The sequence below is a fragment of the Panthera pardus genome, unplaced genomic scaffold, assembly GCF_024362965.1.
Source record: "Panthera pardus isolate Hobbes unplaced genomic scaffold, ASM2436296v1 HiC_scaffold_20, whole genome shotgun sequence".
Taxonomy (NCBI): Eukaryota; Metazoa; Chordata; class Mammalia; order Carnivora; family Felidae; genus Panthera; species Panthera pardus.
In genome coordinates this window covers 41,469,017-41,490,975 of record NW_026526766.1, presented here as the reverse complement: position 1 = coordinate 41,490,975, position 21,959 = coordinate 41,469,017, and the positions used below count along the sequence as shown (strand labels likewise).

The window sequence follows — 21,959 nt, the reverse complement described above, 5'->3', positions numbered from 1 at the left end:
GTCTGATGTTAGCTCATCTGTGTGCAGTGATACGGTTTGTGCATATGTGTGCTTGATGTGATAAAGCACAGGAATGCTATATGCTTTCACACTTGATAAGATTTTTCTGATAAAGCTTAGTGAGGCCAGTGTGTAATTTCACAGGGAGTTTATATTTCTCTATGTTACAAACTAGACATCCTGAGCTGTGGGGCCAACATTGTCTCTGTCCAAGGGCAAAAGTTCCCTCACTTCTCATTGCCATAGTTAAACCCCACCCATGGAAATGCTCCAAGTCCTGAGTGATGATCACTTCCTCTGGGCAAGGGTATGTAGAATAAAAGTAAATCTAGCAGGAGGAGTAAATCCCAAAAGACAGAGATAAGTACTTGAGGTCAGAGACTGCATCTTTTATAGTTTGTCTACATACCAAACTCATTAATATGAATAATCATCTGAGCTGTAGTGGTTGTGGTAGCAAAAGTAATACAAGAAACAAGTCTTGTCTTACACTTCTACATCAACTCTTCATTATTTCTAGGATTTGGGTAGATCTTTGAGAAAGTGATGTAAAATCAGGTCTCTGCCATATTTCTCCTTTATTTCTACTTCTTTTTCCTTATCCACATAAGATGTTTTTCAACCTTAAAAACTCCAGCCTATAGGGGTAAAACCATAAGACTCTAGGAAGAAAAATGAAAACAGTGTGTGAGAATCTATATATTTATCCGTTTAGGTTTTTCCCCTGGGAGATTTTGGAACACCATTAGACACTGTAAACCTCTTTATGGTTTATTCACTTGGTGTGGAATGGGAGAGAAAAAAAGCCAGTCCCTCTGGCAGTATTCTTCCCAACACTCTATACCCATCATGTGAATGGAAAGAACCCAAAACCTTCATTTTCAGAACTGTATCTCAGCCCCTGGCTCCTGGAGAAAACCAGTGTGGTTCAGATGTGGGATGGGAAGAGTGGTTTGCATTGGCACCAGCCTTGCGGGTGCTTTGGGGCTGGAGTACACTCAGCTGTGGGTTACAGATGCTTGATCTCCAGTATTAATGTGGCCAACATGTGAAACCATGGCACCCACAATACTACACAAAGGTCCACGCCTCTGATAGTTTGGGAAATAACTCCCAGCTGAAGAATTCCTTCATGAAGGGCTGGAATACATTCTTGAACAGAAAGTCCTTTTCCAGAGGGATAAAATCAATCAGGAAAGAGGGGCCTGATGATGTTGGATTGGACATCAGGACTGTATCATAGGTTGTCTATGGTCTTGGGAGCTTTAACTGAAAATAGAAAAAAAAATCCTACCCTAAATGTTGGATTCATGAATGTTCAGTTCCATGCCATACATGTAGCAGACAAGCTTGTGCACTTAAACCATTATATAGTTTCTTTGGAGATGTCAAGTGCAAACTGTTACTGGTGGATGTCATCTGGCATGATTCAGGGCACGTTTGAAATGTTTCCACCAATTTTTATTTTCCTGAGCCGTCTCCAAGGTTGGTAAGATTAGATAAAACTATATAGAAGAGAATGGAGAGGGGAGGATAGGGTTGGGTTGTGTTCTCTGTGTAAATTCAATCACCAAGACTCTTTTCAGGGCACGGAATTTATGTCTCTTCTCACCCAGGAGACCTGTGCTTCCTTCTAATGGTACACTTCAGAGAGCTGGATATTTCCATTCCCCCACTCAGGTAGTGTGCTAGTTTTCTCATTCAGGTACAATTTCTAGTGAAATAGTAGTTTATAAGTATTCAGAAGTTAGTTTATTGACTCTTATTGCACTTCTGAGCACCTAATAAATAATTTATTAGTCTGATGGATATGTGGCTACCTAACTATGGGGCATGAAATATGCACTGTTTTTCTAATACACTGTAGGGAGACCTGTTTATAAAGTATTTAGTATTGGTTTTATAATGCACCGTTGACAACAGGAGACCACGAAGCTCAAAGATCAATCTCATTTTGGCCCACAGTATTAATGCTGCTTTATAAAGCTTTATGACAGGTCACTTAGACAGTGGTCCTCACAGAGAGGACTCTGTTAGGTAGGCAGGCTGTAGTGGTTGCCAGCGCAGCAGATGAATGTCTTTGTCCGAGTCCCTGAGGTGACTGTTTGGCGATTGCTGATGTTGGCCAGGTGATGGAACTCATCATTTCCCTGCTCTCTAGAGAGATCCTGGACTCAGAGTGCCCAGTTCTGCTAATGCAGCCCTCACTAATTGTGCAGAGGGTTGGTGTGACTTTAGACCACAATTGCAGTCTTGGAGATAAGAACCAGGCAGTAAGTAGTGGAGCTTAGCTCTCCTCAGCTTTGTCTCATTTGTTAATGAAGTGACTTTCTTCCACATCTCCTGCTCCTTCATGCAAATCACATATGTGACATAGCATAAAGATTTTCAATTTTTGTTTGCTTTGGGAAATTTCATTAGCAGTACATGTATAGACATTTAAAAAACACTACATAGTAAACACCTAGAATCAAGGGACAGCTAAGTAAAGTGTCAAGTCAATTCTCAGTGTTTTTCTTTATAAGAATTATGTGCTAAAGGAATGCCTTATAAGGGCAGTGATTTACAATGTACTGTTGCCTATTAGGGTGTTTGTTTTGGAGCAAGGCATTTACCAGTTTTGAATTAAGAACTCCTTCCTGGGGGCGCCTGGGTGGCCTAGTCAGTTAAGGGTAGGACTTCCGCTCAGGTCATGATGTTACGGTTTGTGGGTTTGAGCCCCACATTGGGCTCTGTGCTGACAGTTCAGAGTCTGGAGCCTGCTTCAGATTCTGTGTCTCCCTCTCACTCTGCCCCTCCTCTGCTCATACTTTGTGTGTGTGTCTCTCTCTGTCAAAAGTAAATATTTAAAAAAAAAACACAAAACTCCTTTCTGGTTCTAAGTATTCTGCTTCCCAAAGTGGGAAGTCTAAACTACACTTCTTGAATCCAGTCTGCTTGCTTGTAATTTCTCGAGATTTTTCGGGAACCAAGGCTTGAGTCCCTTTTGCTGTTTGCCATTTCTTTTATTCATTTCTCATTGATTCACTTTCATTTTATCCTCTCCAATTGGACCAAACTCTTTCTACCTTCTGGTCTTTTATTTATCCTGTCAGTGTTTTCTGTGATGATCACTTCTTTTGTGCAGATGTCATTTATTGAGCATTTACTGTGTGTTAAGCATTCTGTTAGGCCCTGGATTACCAAAGGTAGATAAAACTCTTTACGTTTCAACAAATGTAGAATTTAGTTGGGGAGATGGGTAGTAAATTGGTTATCTGACATGAGCACTCTCAATACATATATTTTTTAACCACAGGATTTTTTTTTATATCTCTTACCTTTGGTTTCTGAAAAAAAAATTTCCCTCTCCCTTCAGGGGCACCCTTTTTATTTATAGTCTTGATCATATTCTCTCCTAGGACCCTTTTATATCATTTTCCCTCTGGCTTAGATCTTCAATATCCTTTTCTCCACTGGCTTTGTCCCCTTTGCCTATGATGCACTCTTTTTTCCCCCCTGTAATGAGTAACAAACCGTCAACACACTAACACAGCTTCTCCCAGGCCCTGCAAACTTTTCAGACCACCTTTTTCTTACTTTACTTGCTTGCATTGCAGAATTGCTCCAGAATGTTTTACCTTTTCTGCATCCTTGTCTTTATAATTTGCTTACTTCTTAACTCATTTACGATCCAGATTCTGTAACTTTCATACCAATTTGTGCATTAAGAGCTCTTTCTTGGGACACAAAATATAATTATAAAATATTACAACCACAAATATATCAAGAAGAATGGTATAATGAACACCCATTTGCCCAGGCAGAAGAACCTAACATGTAAAAATACATGTGAAGCCCCGGGTTACCATATCCTTTCTCCAATACCTACCCCCACATTCCAGCATTATTCTGATTTTGGTATTTATCATCCCCACCCATTGTGTTTTAAACACTCTTACTGTATTTACTACTACTTACTACTGTGCTTCGTTTCACTATACTCTAAATATAGCATTGTTTTTTTAAAAATCTGACCATCCTTTAAACTCCAACTTCTTGTCATTCAGAACATTGGGCAGTCACAGTGCCCTTGTTAATGCTCCTTCTGTCTTCTTCCACAATAACCATAGGTGTCCCCCAAAATGCTGACCTTGGCCTTGGTTTACCTTTTGTGTTGCTTCTCTGTAGATGTCTCCAGATCTGACAACTCTAGCGTCAGTCTGTTTTCTGAACATTTCTAGTTGCCTTGTCATTAGTTTGATCTCCTGTTTCCCCACACAGAGCTCTAACTCAGCTTTCTACAAACTAGATCATCCCCATTTCTTTTGATTCTGCTACCATTTCCCATGCACAGAATATTGTAGCTTTAGTGTCATCTTTGTTCTCATTTGTTACCAACATTTTATCAGTCATTCTTGTCCCCTGGGTTTTATCTCCACATTGTATCTGCTCTTTTTTTTTTTCCTGGCTCTAATGCCTGTAATCATTTTACCCAGATTATTATAATAGCTTCCTAATTGGTGTCTTTGCTTCTGTCTTTTCACACTTCAGTCTGTCTGTCATGCTGTTGCCAGATAAATCTTCTTAGTGTATACAGTAATGATCATACCGTGCCGCTGTTGAGAAGCTTTCAGCAGTTTTGACTGTTGGTGGATAACAGGATAAATAGCAACTCTTTACAGTGGAGTATAAGACCCTTCCAGTAATAATAGTTCCTATTGACCAGTCTGTCCCTTTCATTCATCATTGCTCTACACAAATCCTACCTTATCTTCAAGGCAAATTAGATCACTTCTCTAGGAATATTATTGGTTCTTCAATTCCAGCACAAATACTGCTTCTGCTTAGAAACTTTCTTTTACCACACCAGCTGGAAGGAATCTCCTTTTTCAAGTCATCTAGGATTCTGCTGCTGCTTCTCTTATCACATTCTGTTTTATTAAGGTTGTTTTTGTACATGGCTTATCTTCTGTACTAGATTGTAAACTTCATGTGAGCGAGGACTATGCCTTAACTTTCATGTTCCCTACACCTTCCTCTACTTGGCAAGTAGGGCTTTGATCAGTATTCTCTAGCAGTGACTAAAAATGTTTCAAATGACCTTCTTTATAATAAATGAAGAAAAAGGAGCAAGAAACTGAGCTATTGAGGGCAAAAGTGTATCCTTTATCAGTTAGCAAATTATTCACGTGTTCCCACTTTGTTGCTTCCATTCTCCCCAGGGTTTGTTTATTTAACGGTTGGCTGCTGTCAGCCTTGGACACTAAAAACACTTAAAATGTGTTTGGGTAGTCAGAGGAGTATGCTATATTTGCAATTAAAAACAAACAAACAAACCTGTCTTGATACACTCTGTGCCTCCAAGTAATACTATTTTGCAGGGTACATGTAATTTCCTTCCCAGTCTCAACAGGTACACTTTGTGCTCACCCCAAATTACCTATCCCCAAATAGTCATAATTACAGATCATAGGACAATCTCAAAGAGCAAAACTGGCAAGCATAATTCACGACACCGTGTTGTATATGATGTTCTTTTCTGTTTAAGCCATTTGGATATACTCACATTCTTGTACTGCCTAGTTAAGGTATCTCTCACCGAATTCTTTCTTCCACCCTTTTACTGCCTTTCACGTGTATCCTCATTCTGAAACTCAGATATTTACTTGATTCTTAATGCTTCTTACCTCTGAAGAAACTGTTGCAAACAGTACATTTAATGGCAGTTATTTGATTAATTTTTGATTGTGATAAATTACCTGATGGCTTTAGTCTCTTTTTTTTCTCCCATGGCGTTTTTTTTCTTCCTTTTCTTTCTTTCCTATAGTTTTAATCTATTATTATTATTTTTGATAGTAGTGCCATTAACAGTAGCAGTAGTAAACTTTAAGAAGTGAAATATGCATTCAGAAAAGTGTACAAATCATAAGTGTATATAGCTTGATGGATTTTTACCAAGTGACCATACCCAGAACCACCAAGTAGAGATACAGAATATTACCTGTACCTTAGAAGCTTTCGTTGTGCCTCTTGGCAACCACTACTCCCCACCGAAGATCAGTTCTATTCAGACTTAAGATCCTGTTCCTATTTTTAACGTGCTCTACTGAGTTTCTGACATCTTCTGGGTTTCTTAATTTGGAAACCATTTCCAGGTTCACTCAAATTTATTTCAACATGTTTCTATTTAAATATGTACGGATATAACATAGTCTGTTGTTTTACAAAGATTTTGGAACTTCAGGTGTATTGGTATTGCACTTTTTAAATTTGTTTTCTAGGTTTGTGAATTTCATGTAAGTGGGTACCATCAATAGAGTTGCTTTATTTCTATGATAACTCTAAAAAGCAGTGTTGGATTTCCTGGGTATCTTTGAGACTCAATCTTCCTTCCTGACAGTAATTTAAACTATTATTAGGACATCTTCAGTGGGGCTGCAAGCTTCTCTGTCCACAGACTTTAGAAGGAAGTAAATAAATTAATACTATCTTTACATTCCTTGCAACTTCTCATGGTGATATAGAAGTAATACTCCACTAGATGCTCCCCGGCCTGTTTTTTAATACTCATTTAAGGAAACACATCACTGGTTCTTTCCTCTAGGATATTTTCTCATAAAACATTGACTTTAGCTTATGGTGGAAAGAAGCCACTGTCAGTTTGACCTGACAGAAAATGTATGAAGTTACTTTTTTGTTTTGAAACCAAAACAGGATAGGTAAAATGTTTGATCTTTTGGAAGTTTAAGATTTGTGCTTACCTCAAAATGCTTTTGCATTTGCAAATGTCTCGATTGTAAGTACTTATCATTTCCCTAATATTTTATAAACTACTTCATCTACCACACCCTACCCAAATCTTTTAATTTTTAAATTTTTCACAGTGTATCAAGGGATTATGGCGTTCGGATATATACTTGATGTATTTTTCTGAAACTGAGCCCCTGATTAGGCTGTCAGCAGATGCTATATCACATTGATTGCTCTAGTTGGTACAGAGACAAGTGTCAACCAGAGCAGTTTCTCCCTTCTGCAAGAATAATAATAATAATAATAATAATAATAATAATAAAAAGATGCAGCTTTTAGGTGTTGTTTGCTTATAGGGAATATTTATGCCACTGTTTAAAGTGATTTAAATTTTGGTCATATTTATATTTTTCTTAGGCGTGCTTTCCTTTCTTGGTCTGAGGTCACATAATGATGTTTTCAGTTCACAAGCTTTCTCCCTCAGTGTAAATGATCAATTTTCTTTTTGGTACGGCACTTATTATTATTATTTCTTGTCACATGCTCTGATGTGGTATTCCTGTGAGTAAACACCAGAGCATTTAGCACCCACAATGCTTTGGCCAAAAACAAACCAAAAACCAAAGGCATGACTGCATGTCTTACTTACAATTTGGACCATGATCTTGTCCCCTGAAATCTTCAGGCTATTCTGGCTGAGTTTCCTATATGTTGAAATGCCCAGCCAAGGCTGCCAGGAGCCATCTGGAGAAGGTGTAACTGTAAACACGAAGTAACATGTACAGTTTTAAAGCAGACTCTTCATAGGGGAGAGAAGAGACTGAAACTGGTCATCAGAGAGAACAATACTTTTCTTCCTTCATCAGAATCTTTACAGATCCTTAACTGTATTTTGAACTAGTTAATGCATGAACTTATGTCCTTAGTTTTTAAGAGCATAAGCAATAGAATAGATATCTCCAAACAGGAAGACTTATAGAACATATAAGTGGATACTAGGTTAGATTCAGTAGTTGGCGTGTGTGATCATCTTTTTAACCTGGATTAAAGACTGCTACCTTAGCATGAAGGCATACTAGCCTTCATGTTTGGCTAGATCATCTAATAATTTGAAACATGAATGAAAACTGTTAACTTCTAAGAAAGAAAAGTTTTCCAGTTTTCTTAAAATTTAAATACCAGGATCCATGCAGTGTATTCCAGAAGTTTTTTTCATGATCATTAGATTATACTGCTATAGAATACTTGGCTGTTGAAAGAGAGGTGTTTTACCCTTTACAAGGCTACTAATGGAAGGAGTGTAGGAACCAGTGGAGAGTACAGGGATGTAGGTGTAAATGATATGTGAGTCCTAATTGTGAAGAAGGACACCTTAATGTATATTAGAACTCTACTTGAAGAGGTACTCCTTAATTTCTCTTCTTTCCTTTCCCCCAACATGCAGGCACAGCAGGGTAATATTTCATTGTTCTGTGTGGGTTTTTTTTTGGTGGGGGGAGGTGAACTTTTCACTGTCCTCCCATCAAATTACATATCTGACTCAAGGGAAAAGAGGCAGTTTCGATTATGATATAATTATTCACAAAAGGAAAGCCTCAGTTGGAATTATTGTTAGTTTTACTTTTTCTCTATTCTTTTTAGCAGGTCAAAAAATTTGATCCCTTCACCTAGAAAATGAAACTTTACACGATAAAGTAGGGATGGCAGGTTTCACAAGGCAGAAAGGTTGCTGTCAACTTTTTTCCTTAGGAATATGGAAATTTGGGTGGATTATCTGTTCAGAGGAGGTTTCCTTTATTAATTCTTTTTCCTTTTTTCACTTAAGACATCTGTTAACATTTCACACAGCCCAACAGATGTTGCAAAGCAAGTCCCATACTTTGTTCTCAAGAAAAATGACATTTCCTCAATTGGTTCCCCCCACCTCTGTGACTGGGCCCAGCCTGCTCTTTCTGCATAATTTGCATGTATTAAGTTATATTCCTTAATGCCATACGAATTTGTAGCTTCGGCATTATTTTTATATGGGTAAAGTCTGATTTGATCAGAAACTAGTTTACATGTTGCTTTAGAGTTAAGAGAGGCCATACATAACTTAAAAAAGTTTCCTTTGAGAATGGCAACCTAATTCCACATATAGGATCGGATAGCCAGTTAATAAAATATTTTTTATATAAAGTAAATGAACTACAAAAGCTGGAGTTGTTTTGCCATAAGGAAGTGCTGATTGTCATGCGATGTGGAGCGTCATTTTTATTATTTTGGCAAGAACAGGGACAGTTTTGTCTTGACAAGCCATTAGATGAATACCAGCATGTGTCACATGAAAAACCACTGATCTTTAACCCAGCTCTGTACTTAACCAAGCCTTGAAAATGAATAGTGAATAAAAGAAGAGCAAAGGCCAGTTTACTGTCATTACAGATTACAGAATCTGTTAACAGCTGCTGAACGGAACCCAGGGAATTACAGGTATTGTTCCGTGAACCAGCAGAAGTCCTAGAGATGCATGTTATACTGTGTATATAAATTATATACATTTATTTGATATTTGCTCAGGATTTACATTGCTGGGAACATAACTAGAAAAAATGAAAATCCTTGAGTACTTTCTCAGTATACTAAATGCATGCCTGTATCACAAAACCATATATAGTTACATGTAGCTGTCTCAGTGAGGTTTCCCTGTCCCCCAGTTATAGAACTTATTTTAATAAAGCAATGTGCTTTTAAGAAATCATCAGTAAGTATTAAGAAATAAAGAAAATATCCCCACACCAAGAAAAAAAAAAGACCCAGAAACATACATGCAAAGCAAAATCCTTTGTTCATTTGTTTCTTCAAGTGTTCATTGTGGCTGATATATTTTTTTTAATAGAGGGAAGAACTTAAATCTACCTCAGTACCCAAATATTGAAAAGATCAGTAACATTTTAAACAGTCAGTTGTGGGAATTATTGCTTACAGAGCTAACAAGAAAGAACACACTTTCTTACTCTGCTGGTGGAATTGCATTGTGCCTCCCTATAGTCTTGTTATCCCATACTAACTGAAATGCAAATTCTTTGCAACTAATTGGATCTCATTGAGGGTACATGCACAGTATGTAGTTATATGCAAAAAGGTTTTAAAAAATACAATCTCTGTAATTACAACTTTTAATTACTATCTAAAACATTGGCATCTATAGTATAGGTTTAGAATAGATGTGTGTCTAACTTTTTACAGATTACTCAAAAACGTGATCTATGAAATGCTTAATAAGGTACCAGCTCAAAAATTAGAGGAAAAATGTTTACAGCAACCTATAAACTGGATTTTAATAAAGTCCTGTGAAAATAAGGACTTTTGTTTTGAAGTTTAGAATTTAGTGTCTTAGAGCCAGTACACTAAAGTCATGTTAATAGTGTAATCCTTTTCTTGGAACATTTTAAATGTTAAAACAACATAAACATCAGAAATCACTTCTAAAAATTGTCGTCTTTTTGTTTTTTCCTTCGGTTCTCCAGTCTGTTTTAACATTGTAAACTGCATTGAGTTTCTTCCTTTTTGCAAGTGTGTATCTGCTATGTTATGTTGTATGGTGGAGATGTCCACATTTAGACCTAGTTGGTGTATTCTTAAGTTCCACGCTCCATCTCTCATGATCAGTAAATGTGGGAAAGCCAGCTCATAGCCTTTAGTATTTGTAGTTCTTTAACCGGAAATACATGGAATCAGGGCAATAAAAAGCAATTATTGTGGAAATGATGCCTACCTCCACCCCCAGCCTTAAATTAACTTTAATACAAATGATTCCAGACAGCTATTCCATAACCTACAGACTATATAGCCAATGAGCAAACTCAAAAGTCCTCTTTGTGCCCTGCAGGTTTATTTTTTGTACCTGTGCCCTTCTTGCTAGATAGAAAATTAGCCTAAGATCAAAGACTCCGCATGCCGTGTTTCTGTGTAACAGTGAGTGGCAAGTTCAAATCATGTGTTTTGGGGATTTCTAGAGAAGTCTAATATGTATTTTCAAAACTTGATTTAAAAGTTAATATTTGAAACTTAAAATCTGCAAAATACGGCATATATATATGCTTGAGGTTTTGTTTTAGTTTACTCATTTATTGTTAGGTCTTTGGGTTAACTGTTGTCTTTTATTGTAATAAAGCTTGTCCTCTTTGTAAACTAGTCTTACAAACCAGTTAAAATTTTGTTTGCTCTAATCCATTTAGCAGGTGCAGTACTTTATGATAGATTTGTTGTGAAAAATTTTAAACCTTAGAAGGCTATCCTGGTGCTTTTTAGGCTTGTGCCTTGGCAGTAATATGCAGGTCCTAGTTACACTGCAGACCTGTTTCATCTAGAACAACCTCAAACCTTGATATCTGAAAGAGCTCAGTTTGCCTACGCTGGGTAACATTTTGTCAGAAGACTGCTGGCTGGGCAGACCAGATTTGGATGTATTAGCTAGTCAGCCTAATAACCCTGTACAGACTGTATTGATTTTCTAGGAGAGAGTTTATGAACTAAATAAACTTGGGGTTGGTGTCTTAATAAACTGCTTCTCTCAGTCTGTCACATTTAGTTACGGAGCTGTGCAGTTTAGGGGGAAAAAAGGCTAATTCTGTTACAGATTGTTCACAGCAGGGTCTCCAAATTAGCCCTTTGTTTTGTAATGCCACCTTGCTTGGGCTCGCTTTGAGCACATTTCTCAGTTTTGCCCTAATGAGTTGCAACACTGATAATGTGGCTGATGATCTTTCATTGATTTCACTATCACTTGCTTGTCTGGTAATTGATCCGTTGCTGAGCCTCTAGTTAATTATATCGGCTTTGACATGGCCCGGTCCATGGGGAATTTCAAGTCTTGCAGAATAACAGTTTTAATAAAAGAGTCTATTACTGCAGGTGCTTGCTGCTGCATGCCAGTTGATTTTTGTATTGTGTGTGTGCGTGCGTGCATGCGTGTGTGTGTGTGTGTGTGTGTGTGTGTGTGTGTGTGTGTTTTGGGGGGGGGGGATGATACCTAGGAAAGAAGAGGACTATAGGACTGAAAGAAATAAGAGGTGGGGGCTGGATGAAGAGGAAGAGGGAGTGAAGGAGAGAGGAAGGAAGGAGGGGGAGTGAGAGGGGGAGAGCCGGAGAGCAAGAGGCAGACGAGAGAGAACACGCAGGCAAAGCGATACAACAGAGCCTGAGAGGAGCGAGGAGGAAGCTTGCTATTGACAGTGTCCTTAAGCCTCCCACAAATAACAGCCATTAGTGGGAAGGTCAGGAGCTGAGCAGGCAGCTTGACTGAGGCACTGAGTGCCACTTCAGAAATCAAGAGGCTAGCAAATTTTAGAGGGAGTTTAAGTGGGTAATAGCTAGCTGTAAAGGTACAGTCACTGTTGACAATTGACTCATAGGGGCTTTTCCTGCCCTCCCCCCTCAAGAATATTTTTATTGACCACAGGTGGACTTCATATATTTTAAGGCAACAATTCTTTGGGTTCTTGTTTGTTTCTTCTCAGATATTGAATTTGCTGCTTTTGAGACTTTTTTGTGCTTAATGGTGGTGAACCGGAGGGAAGTTTAACAGAAAAGCTTTCAGGAGATGTCGGTTCTAGAGGGGAAGGCACATTTGTGTCAACATAGTGTACGTTTTCTCATCTTTTCTCATTGTCCACTAATGACACAGAGCTGCCATTGAAGCTCTTTTCTGTTTCTTTTGTTGTTTCAGAGAGTAAGGTTTATTGTTATTCTTGAGTTAAGAAGGAGCAAGGAGAGTGGTACATTTGTCCTCGATATTTGTAGGTGGTTGAAGATTAATGTTCCTTACATTTTAAGTTTAGGAAGGATGGCTTTTTCCTGCTGACTACTTTTATGAGATGACATGAATTTAGCTTTCCATTTTGAAGTTACTGTTTATGTACTGTGCATTTTCTTCAGTTCTGCTTTTCCATAAATAATCTAGATAAACACTATCTAATAAATAGATGTTTTAAAACTGGTTTAATTAAAAATACAACATGCTACTCAGGTTATATTTCATCAAGCATGCATTGCAGAATTTTCTATAGAGATCTTGAGTGAAAAACGGAATATTTATATTCATTACTTTTTCCCTGAAATAGGACAGGCTTTTTTCTTCATCTTTTTCTTTTTTATGATTTGAAAGGATATTGTAGATGCTTCATCCAGGAACTTTAACAAAGGCTTTTTTTGTTTGTGAGCTTTAAGAAAACGTACCCTTTTTTCCTTGCCATTCTATTTCTTATTAACATCCAATTTAGTAATTAATGATCAGAGGAACTGGATATTAAATAGTATGTATTTATTTTGCAAATGTTTACTGTACATCTTCTATGTTCAAAAAACTGCTAGGTTTATTTATTTACTTTTCAGAGTGGAAGGTCAAGTTTCTATGTACATTATTTTCTCTGGGAGTTTATATGTGGTTATAAATAGCCCAGCATATACTATAGGACTTTTAGGAGCTAACATTTAGGCAACAACTGTGCCAACTTAACATTCTCTTACTACTGAATATTTTTCTTTATTCCAGTATAATTAGAAAAAAACGATGTTTAAGCAGAGCAGTTTGCAAACGTTAAAGTAAAGTCTGATGTCAGGTCTTGCATGTTATACCCAAAAGCACTGTTGGGAAAATCTCCCTGGGAAGGGCCTCAGCTTCTCCTCACACCGTGTGCCATCCCTGATCATGGTGCTGCTTGGAGTGTGCCTAAGTGTGTATCTGTGTGTTTGGAGAGGGGTTAGTGCAGAGTGTCATTTGGTGCCTGACAGTGGAACAGTGCAGTTGACTCTTAGCTCTGCTATCCAATGACATGCAGTGGCTGAGAGTTTGAAGCTGATGGTTGGGTCTCCAGTGCTGCCTGCACACCTGACAGGCAGCTGTTAAACCGAGCAAAGGCAAGCTCGGGGAGTCACAATCTATGCATAAATGATAGGGGTATCTGTGCAGAAGGTGCGAAAGAAGCACTGACCCCCTCCTTCCCCCAAAACTCCCCCTTCCCAAATGAAATGCACAGTTCAGCCAGCTTCTTAACTACACTACACTCCTGCTACTGGCTGCCAAGAGGCTCAAAAAATCCACCTTCACTTTTCAGTCAGAAGAGGCAGAAGTGGATGTGAGAGAAAGAGAGACACAGAGAGACAGAGAGCCAAAGAGGGCAAGAGACTTGACTTTAAGAGACTCCTGTACTGACAACTCCATGCAGTTCGGAACCAGAACGACTACGGCTGAACCAGGGTTCATGGGGACATGGCAAAACGCTGATACTAACCTCTTATTCAGAATGTCCCAACAGGTAAGTTTCTTTCTTTCTTTCTTTCTTTATTTTTTTTTAAACCTTGAATTGTTATGTGTACTTTTGTTTCTGCTATTTTTCTTTCTAAACGTTTTTAAAAATTTGATCAATCCGCAGTTAGGCTCTGTTTTGTCATAACTGTGGTGTTGGAATGTGCAGGGTTACTTCATGGTTTCCCTGAGGGCTCCTTAAAAGAAAAAGGGGGAAAGGATAGTGAAGTAAAAGAAAGCAAAGGCATTCGTTGCAAAGTTTCACAGTATAGCCTGGGTCATGGGAAGACTTTATTTCTTTGTTTTCTGTTTGAAATTAAAAATAAAAAAAGCCACCACCCAACAAATGTATCTTTCTATCTGTATTAATCACTTCATCAAAGTGTCTGCTGTCTTGGAGTAGGTTCTCCAACCAAACAGCCATAAAATGTAGGGGCCCCTTTGCACAGCTAGACCGACTCCATGGGCTGGAAGCAGCTCGACTCGACCTGCGGAGAGGAGGCTGTGCAGGAATCGCTGCCAGCGCCTGGGGTCGAGGAGGAGGCGGCGGTGTGCGTGGCGGGCCGTGCCGGCCGGTCCCAGTTCCCCTGCACCGGCCGCGGCCGCGCTCCCGCCCGTCCACCTCCACGCTCGCCCCTGCGCTCCCGCCGGCGCCAGCGCCGGCTCGGCTCCCGCACACTCGCCCGTCCGCCCGCCCGCCCGCTGGCCAGCGCACTCACACTCGGGCGCAGCCGCGGCGTCCTCCCCAGAGCCGCTGCTCGGTCCGGGCCGCGCTGCCGGCGGCTGGGTGTGCTGGCTCTGCCCGGAAAGCCGACGTGTTAGTGTGAGGCCGGCGGCAACTGATAATTAATCACCAGAGTCGGCGGCTCGTACCATGCGCTTGGTGATACGCGCCCTGCACACCCGGCTCTTCTTGCACAATTGCTGGCTCTGCGGCTCCGAGGGGGAGCGAGGGTGAGAGGAAGCGAAGGGAAACAACCCAGAAACTTTCATCTTGGACTGTGCTCAAGCGAGGGAGGGAAGTTCCCTGGTGCCTCCCTCCTAGACACGTCTTGCTTTTCAAAAGCCTACACCAAACCCACACAAAGCAAGAGTTAGCATGATAGTGTCATCCACACAGCACGAAACTACTACTGGAAAATGCACTTGGATTTTAAGTAGATGGCAGTTAAGAAATTGGTAATGTTCCACTCATTAAAAAAATATATATTGTAGTTGCTTTCTTTTTCTAAAACCTGTTTTGCTTGCAAGAGTTCATGAGGACTAAATACTTTATTGAGTTAATTAGATTTTTTAAAGCATTGGTAATGAAGGAAAGAAAACAATTTGGTAGGCTATAAACTACTAGAAGTTTAGAGGTACATCTGCAAAAGCCAGTGCTCGGAGCCAGGGTTTTGTAGGATTTAGCTAGCGAACAGTTTTATCATGCCTTTCTAGATAGGATAAATGCATTTGAATAAGGTGTATTTTGACATATCCTGTAGAGGGACCCTGATTACTGCTGATACAGTAAGCTGGGATTTAAATGCAATCAACATAAACCCAATAAGCAACTCTTTATGAGCCATTTCCCATTCTTGCAAGTTAAAAAGTTCATTTCCTCCCAGAGATACTCCTTTTCCTTGTAGAGTGCCTTGAGAGGTATGTTTCTGAGGCACATCCCTGCCTGGGTGGCTCTCTCCGTAGTTGAAACAAGAGTATGTTTTCACTGACTTTAGGAACAAGCAACTTGTGCCGCACTTTAAAAATTAGATGTTACGTTTAGGGTTTTCCTTGAGGTAGGGGAGGTAAAGTGTGTGTGTGTGTGTGTGTGTGTGTGTGTGTGTGTGTGTGTGTGGTGTGAAGGGAAGATTGGCTTAGATCTCTCTCTAGCTAGAAAAGAGTTAATAAAACCAGATAGAGATAATGATCAATTGATAAATGGCTATTGAACCACATAGATGGTGTTAGATTGCTTCTTTGGCACTAACCCATTTCCAAGTAGATTTGAATCTAAGAAGAGTTTAAGTCCTGGAAAACATTTTAGCTAAAAAACAAATAAAAGTAAATTATACAAATGATTGATCAGAATTAGGAAAATAATTTGAAATCACTGAGAGAAAGAAACTTGTACAGCTAAGCTATTATGATGTCTTTGATCCAGTTACTTTGTGGATAAATACACATCTATTTTGTTTCTACCTGTGTACATGTATATGTGTCTGAGCCTCAGTTGACTATATGAAAAGAGTAGAAATATAGGGAGGTAATTTATGCATAATGGAAGCTATATAAAACTATGTAATATACCATTTACTAAACAGAGTAGTAAAATAAAAGGAGAAAAATCAGTTTTAAAAAGTGTGATTTAACTATATATATATGTGTGTGTGTGTATATATATGCATTTTTATTTTTTGATTTTATCGTAGTTAGTGACTCCCCTCCCCCTCTTTTTTTTTCTGTCATGGTTACTAAATATTTACCCTCCTGTTCATTTTTGGAAAGCATGTAAAGAGTATATGAGTTTACATCTTCGTTTTTTCCTTCAGGATAAAAACATTTGAGTTTGAGTAAATATTATGTGAACTTAAATTCAAACTGTGTAAATCTAAAAAATATATGTGCTTTACATGTTTAATATGTTTATTTTCTGTACCTGTAGTTCGTCAGCAATGCTGATTCAGTGTGTGTGCGTGTGTGTGCACACGCGTGCTTGTGCACGCAGCAAAGACACTTTTCTTGAAATGTTATTTCTTGAAGTTAACGGTTTCAAGGAATACTAGTTTCAATATACACATTAAGCCACCTTTTGTTTTACTAAGGTAAAAGTTGTCCAGTGTAATCAGGTATGCAGAATTCTGAATAAAGAGGTTTTTGTATATTATGATTATTTTAATTTCTAAGAAAAAATTGACTTAACTCATGAAATGAATAGAATTGACTGGATATACTTTTTTTTATTTCGCAGTTTTCTGTAGTGATATAAAAACTATAAGATTCACCTGATAATTTCTTTAAACATTAGAAAAGACTGAGTGGCAGGTTTCAAAACTGAGCTACAGAGAATTAACTACCAATATTATTTAACTAGAGCAAAACTTGTAGTGGGAAATATCTCATGAATACTGAGATTCAATAATCTAGATTTGTGTCTTCTACAGTAAATTAGGAAGTAGGGCTATAAAACTCTTTGTCTTTTGTATGAGCAGAGTTGTATCTGATTATATGTAAATCTGTCAGTCTGTCCAGTACTAACAAAAAGACATCACAAACTGAAGCCAGTTTAGATTTGGTAGAATTAAGTATGTTTCCCTTAAGTTCAAGATATGATAATTTTACCACATTTTCCTGTCTTTCTACGTCTTTCCCATGTTTAAGCATGATTTTTTTTAAAAAGGATAATTTTTTTTCCATACAAATATTTGATAACCTTAAAGGGCATGACTCTTGGACTTTCGTAAAGGAAGTTCTTTTTTGAGTTACTTTGATCAGTGACAGGTCGAGAATGACCAGAAACCCTTTGCTCATCTTCTATGTTAATCTCCTAGAGTCTAGAATGTTATTTTGCTCATTTTAACCTCATTAAGTTTTGTTAAAAGCAGAACTAAGGCCTGCTTTTAGAAGTTGTTTTTTTAAATCAGGTTTTAAAAGGTGATTTTTCTATTTCTATAAATATTTTGCGCATTTGAGAGACTATCAGATAAAATTCTTTGTAGCTACTTCAAGGAATGCAATAGTCTAATATATTTTGAAATCTTCCCAGACATGAAACCGTAACAGGTAAATGGCTCCAGCCCATGTTTTACACATTATTAGAGACATTCACCTTTTATTATTGGTGAGGTGTATTTAACCTGTTTCAAATAAAATGTAGATCCCTTAATAAGGTCTCTTTTCAGACACAAGTGAAATACTAAGTTAGAATTATAAATGACTCTGTGCATCATTATGTAGTAATTTAGGATTCACCCAATGATGTAACAAAATTAACAACATAATTTCATTGTGAAACTGTGTCTTATTAAAGAACAACTGTCTGACATTCTCTTAGAGTTGCTTTATTTAACTTCATGCAAATATTATTAGTAGTGACATTTTTCTATTGTGCATTAGATTCTCTCATTAGCATGATGTGTTAGTTATCACCAGAGAAATCATTTCTTAGGTAGGTGAGGGGCAAACCAAGAAAGCTAAAAATTAAATCAACGATTTACATTAATACTAGAGCGTCTGCTCACCAGAGATATGACAGAGTAAAGCAAACTTTCTTTCTAATATAAAATCTAGCACATTTCAGAGAAATGATAAATAAAATATATTGTAGGAAATATATAATAACATTGCTGGAATCCATTTAAAAGCATGTTTGATATGAATTTTTCTCCCAGTAGTCTTTTAGTTCTTTCTATTCATATAGGCAAACACAGTTTCAGTTTGTTGAATCTGTATTTTAAAGTGGAAATGGTGGTTTTGTCTGACTTCCTACCTCCCCTCACCAAATAATTTAAATGTTTATTCACCAACAGTTTAAAAGGCACACATACAGTTTTTCTTATAAGTCAGATGCCTAATTGTATATCGTGGTTTGATTCTTCTTTATTGTTTGTGCGGTACATTTTTATTCTAAACTCTGTCCCACTCATGTAGACATCCCTTTTAACATAGGATGTATATTCTTATTTAATCAGAGCCCTGAGTAAAGCAGTTGATAGTTAATGGTCTTTGACAATGACTTTCATTGCTAGGCATCATCCATCCCTAGGTTTCTGCACTTTTCCCTCCCTTTTTACTCCCCTTCTTATAGTTGGTGTGTTTTGGTAATCGTGTCTTAAATTGACCAAACTTATGGTCTTGATAGGAAAATATTTATATTAGGAAGCATGTAATTTCAGCCTGTTGAATTACCAGGCCGCTACCTCTAATTTAGTTCCCTTCTCTAATTGGAGTGATAATATGTTTCATTTTGAAGTTTTAACTACAGACATATATTCAAATATAATCCTTAACATCCACTCTGATAGTGTGACACTAAAATACGAATATTTGCATAATTGTGAAAATACATATTGTAGCATAGACAGGTGCTTGTGTGTTGGCCTGTACTTTAAGTCTGTGTATAACCTGCAGACTTCACATAACAGATATTGTCTAATTTGTAATACAGTGGAAAGGTAATAGGGTCCTATACATGGTATTTATGTATGTGTTAATGAAAATAAAGCATGCACAAAATATTCTCAGATGTGTCTGGCGTATGTGAAAAACCTGTGCACAGATTTCAAGATTATTTTCAACACAGTACACTAAGTGAATTTGAACATAGTAGGTGATCATTTTGAAATTGTTTTTCCCTTATTTCTGTCAACTGCAAACTGGTACTCTGTGTAATTGTTAAGTCTTGTGCTTAAGGTGAGTCGAGTAAGCACAGTTGAAAAATAAATCCCTGAAGGTGCAGATACCTTATCTATAATTGTAGGTATTTTTTATAATTATATTTATGAGTGTATCTTAACATTCAGTGATAAATCCAATTATTCATGCATGGCTTTATGGAAATGTGATTAATGTAGTGACAGTACAGATTTGGGCTACCACAGCAGCACATCCTCCCTCTCCTGTGTCAGGGTTAAGAGCCGCGGCAAATCCTCCCTAACTAATTAGATGCTGAGTAAGGCATCTCTGAGAAGTTGGGGCAAAAGTGAATGGGTCACAGCCAAAGCAGGATTGCAAGGACTCCAGTGATAGTGAAAGCATTCAAGTTTGCCAGGTCGTTGTGACACAAGGAGCTGATTCTGAAGGAACAGACTGTTACAGATAGTGAGCTGGTGTCATCTATTTCGATGAAAAACAAAAATTCTAGTGCTTCTGCCTTCCCACCTTATATGCATTACACATACTTAAAGAAAGTTACATTGGGCATCCACTTATAACAATCTACAAGGGTTTTGAGAGGATTTTCCTTGTGAACATGAATAGCTAATGGCTCTGTACAGCCGAAGAGGTATTTTCTCAACTTGGACTCTTGATTAGAATATATGTATCAAAAGGAATTCAAGAAGAAACTAGAGTTTGCTTTAACTTGAATCCTACTGTTTTAATCTGTATAAGAATTAACTCCCCCCCCCCCCCCCCCCCCCCCTGTAGAATATTGTCAGGGAACTTTGTGGTCATAGGGAGAACAGAGTGAATCGTGGGATGACTTTTTCAGTGAGAAATTTTGTCTGGGGCTCCCTGCTTGTTACTGTCCAAAGAACATAGAGTATAATGGTTCAAAGATTTTCTTTTACATGAGATTTGGAGCCTGGTTTGTTATGTGCATAGAATGAATTCTTCACCATGTGAAAATCCTCTCGTACCTTTGTATGTTTTTGCTGTTACATACCTACCCTTCTCTAGGCCTTGGTCAGAAGATTGTTTGGGGACTGTAGGAAATGATTGATCTCACCTCTGTCTGCCAAAGCTGATGCCATTTTTATTTCCCGAAAAGCAGCTGGCTTCCACATTTTGCTTGGTGATCTTCATCTAATGAAGGACAGGGAAAAGAGGGAGAAAGGGAGTCAAAGACCCTTTCAAGGAACTTTGACATCTATTTTGAGTGTTAGAGAAATAAAGGAAAAGAGGCATAATTCAGGAATAACAGCCTTTATATCCTGACATAAAAGCAAAACATTGTGTAAAAGAGGGGACTTTTTCTTGTAAGGTAAACTAGTAAATGGGCAAGAAGAATAAATTGAAAAAACACTTTGAGCAGCTCAAGCTCTAAGAAAGTTTTAGGCTGTGCAAGATGACATCCCAAAAATGATGCCTAGGACTGTGACACCACAGTGTCTGCATCTCACTGAGCATGATCTGTCTCTCTCTCTCTCCCCCCAGGTTTAAAAAAGAAAGTTTAGAGAATAGGAAAAATAAAAGTGGTGATTCTTTCTTTAATTTCTGCATTCCCCGTAAGAAGCCTAGCAAGTTTCATGGTGGAACATTCAGACCCTAAGGTGAAAAAATTTATGACTGGAGTTCCTTTGGATGAGGGCAGTGTGCAGTGTCATTCTATTCAAACACTCTTTGTAGCATTTCATGCCCCAGAGTCAGAGATGAAGAGAAGGGAGGAAGTTCTGTATCATTTCTTCATTCAGAGTCTTCCTTAATGGAAATGCTTGTGGAACAACAACGTATTACTCAAACTGGCTAGCTTAGAAATCAGATTCTCAGCTTATTAATCATCATTCCAATTAAAAAAAAGAATTGATCCTTTAACAATGAAATAATATCCTTTTGTTTTTCTTTAATTAAGCCCATCAGTTTTTCATTTCTCCCTGTTAGGAAAATGAAAATAATCTTGAACAGTAGGAAGTTACTCATTGAAACACTGATTCTCTTGAGCATATCTGACATCTTATTTACTCAGTATTTTTGGACTGCAGTGTTATTTTGCTACTGTCTGTAGGGTTTGTGTGTTGTTGAGGGGGAAGGGTTGATTTAAGTCTCATTTTTGTTTGGTTGGCAGCAATTTACTTAATGACCTAAATACATGGTTAGTCTGCTCTTTTTTCCTATTTCCGTTTCCCATAGACCTAGTTTCTTTCTCACTTCATTCTTTCCTTTCACTTCATCTCTCCTTTCATGAATTTCTCCTTACTTTCACTGGCAATTTTTGCCCTAATAGAAGAATTGAAATGCACCTTAAATGTAACAGAAACTGAATATGACCTTTTTGCCAATATATCATTCCGGCAGAGGTATGGGAAAAGAGGTGGCATCCTCAGATGTGGTCCTCAGTGTGTGAGTGCTGACAGGAAGACTGTCCCGAGTTTTGCTACGTAAGGGTTCTGTAAGTAAGGGCGTGATAAAAACGTGTAACCAGGGGCCCAGGCTTATCGTTCAGAGGCGCTGAAAGGCAGCTCAGTTTGATCCTTTCCCTGTGTAAGAAAGTACTTAGCTGAAGAGATTTTGCTTTTCTATT

The 21,959-nt window shown here is 38.0% G+C and overlaps 1 protein-coding gene and 1 long non-coding RNA gene across 14 annotated transcripts in view; one reads left to right on the top strand and one right to left on the bottom strand.

The window, feature by feature from the left end:
• The window catches only part of LOC109247076 (uncharacterized), a 42,028-nt gene extending 27,055 nt beyond the window's left edge, over positions 1-14,973 (bottom strand). For both annotated transcript variants that reach the window (XR_008424204.1, XR_008424203.1), the window contains exons 1-2: positions 14,740-14,973; positions 7,382-7,491 (exon numbers count right to left, since the gene is read on the bottom strand). This is a non-coding gene — a long non-coding RNA (uncharacterized LOC109247076). The remainder of the gene's footprint in view (positions 1-7,381; positions 7,492-14,739) is intronic.
• BNC2 (basonuclin 2) overlaps positions 1-21,959 on the top strand; it is a 436,316-nt gene that overhangs the window by 125,535 nt on the left and 288,822 nt on the right. For 9 of the 12 annotated variants that reach the window (XM_019415417.2, XM_019415420.2, XM_053907963.1 and 6 more), the window contains one exon: positions 13,830-14,030. The exons of 2 other annotated variants lie outside the window; for them this stretch is intronic. In XM_019415417.2, the coding sequence (XP_019270962.1) occupies positions 13,830-14,030 (201 nt within the window). Of the gene's footprint in view, positions 1-13,829; positions 14,031-21,959 lie in introns of those variants that run through there. One more of the 12 variants, XM_019415431.2, reaches the window with a different exon arrangement.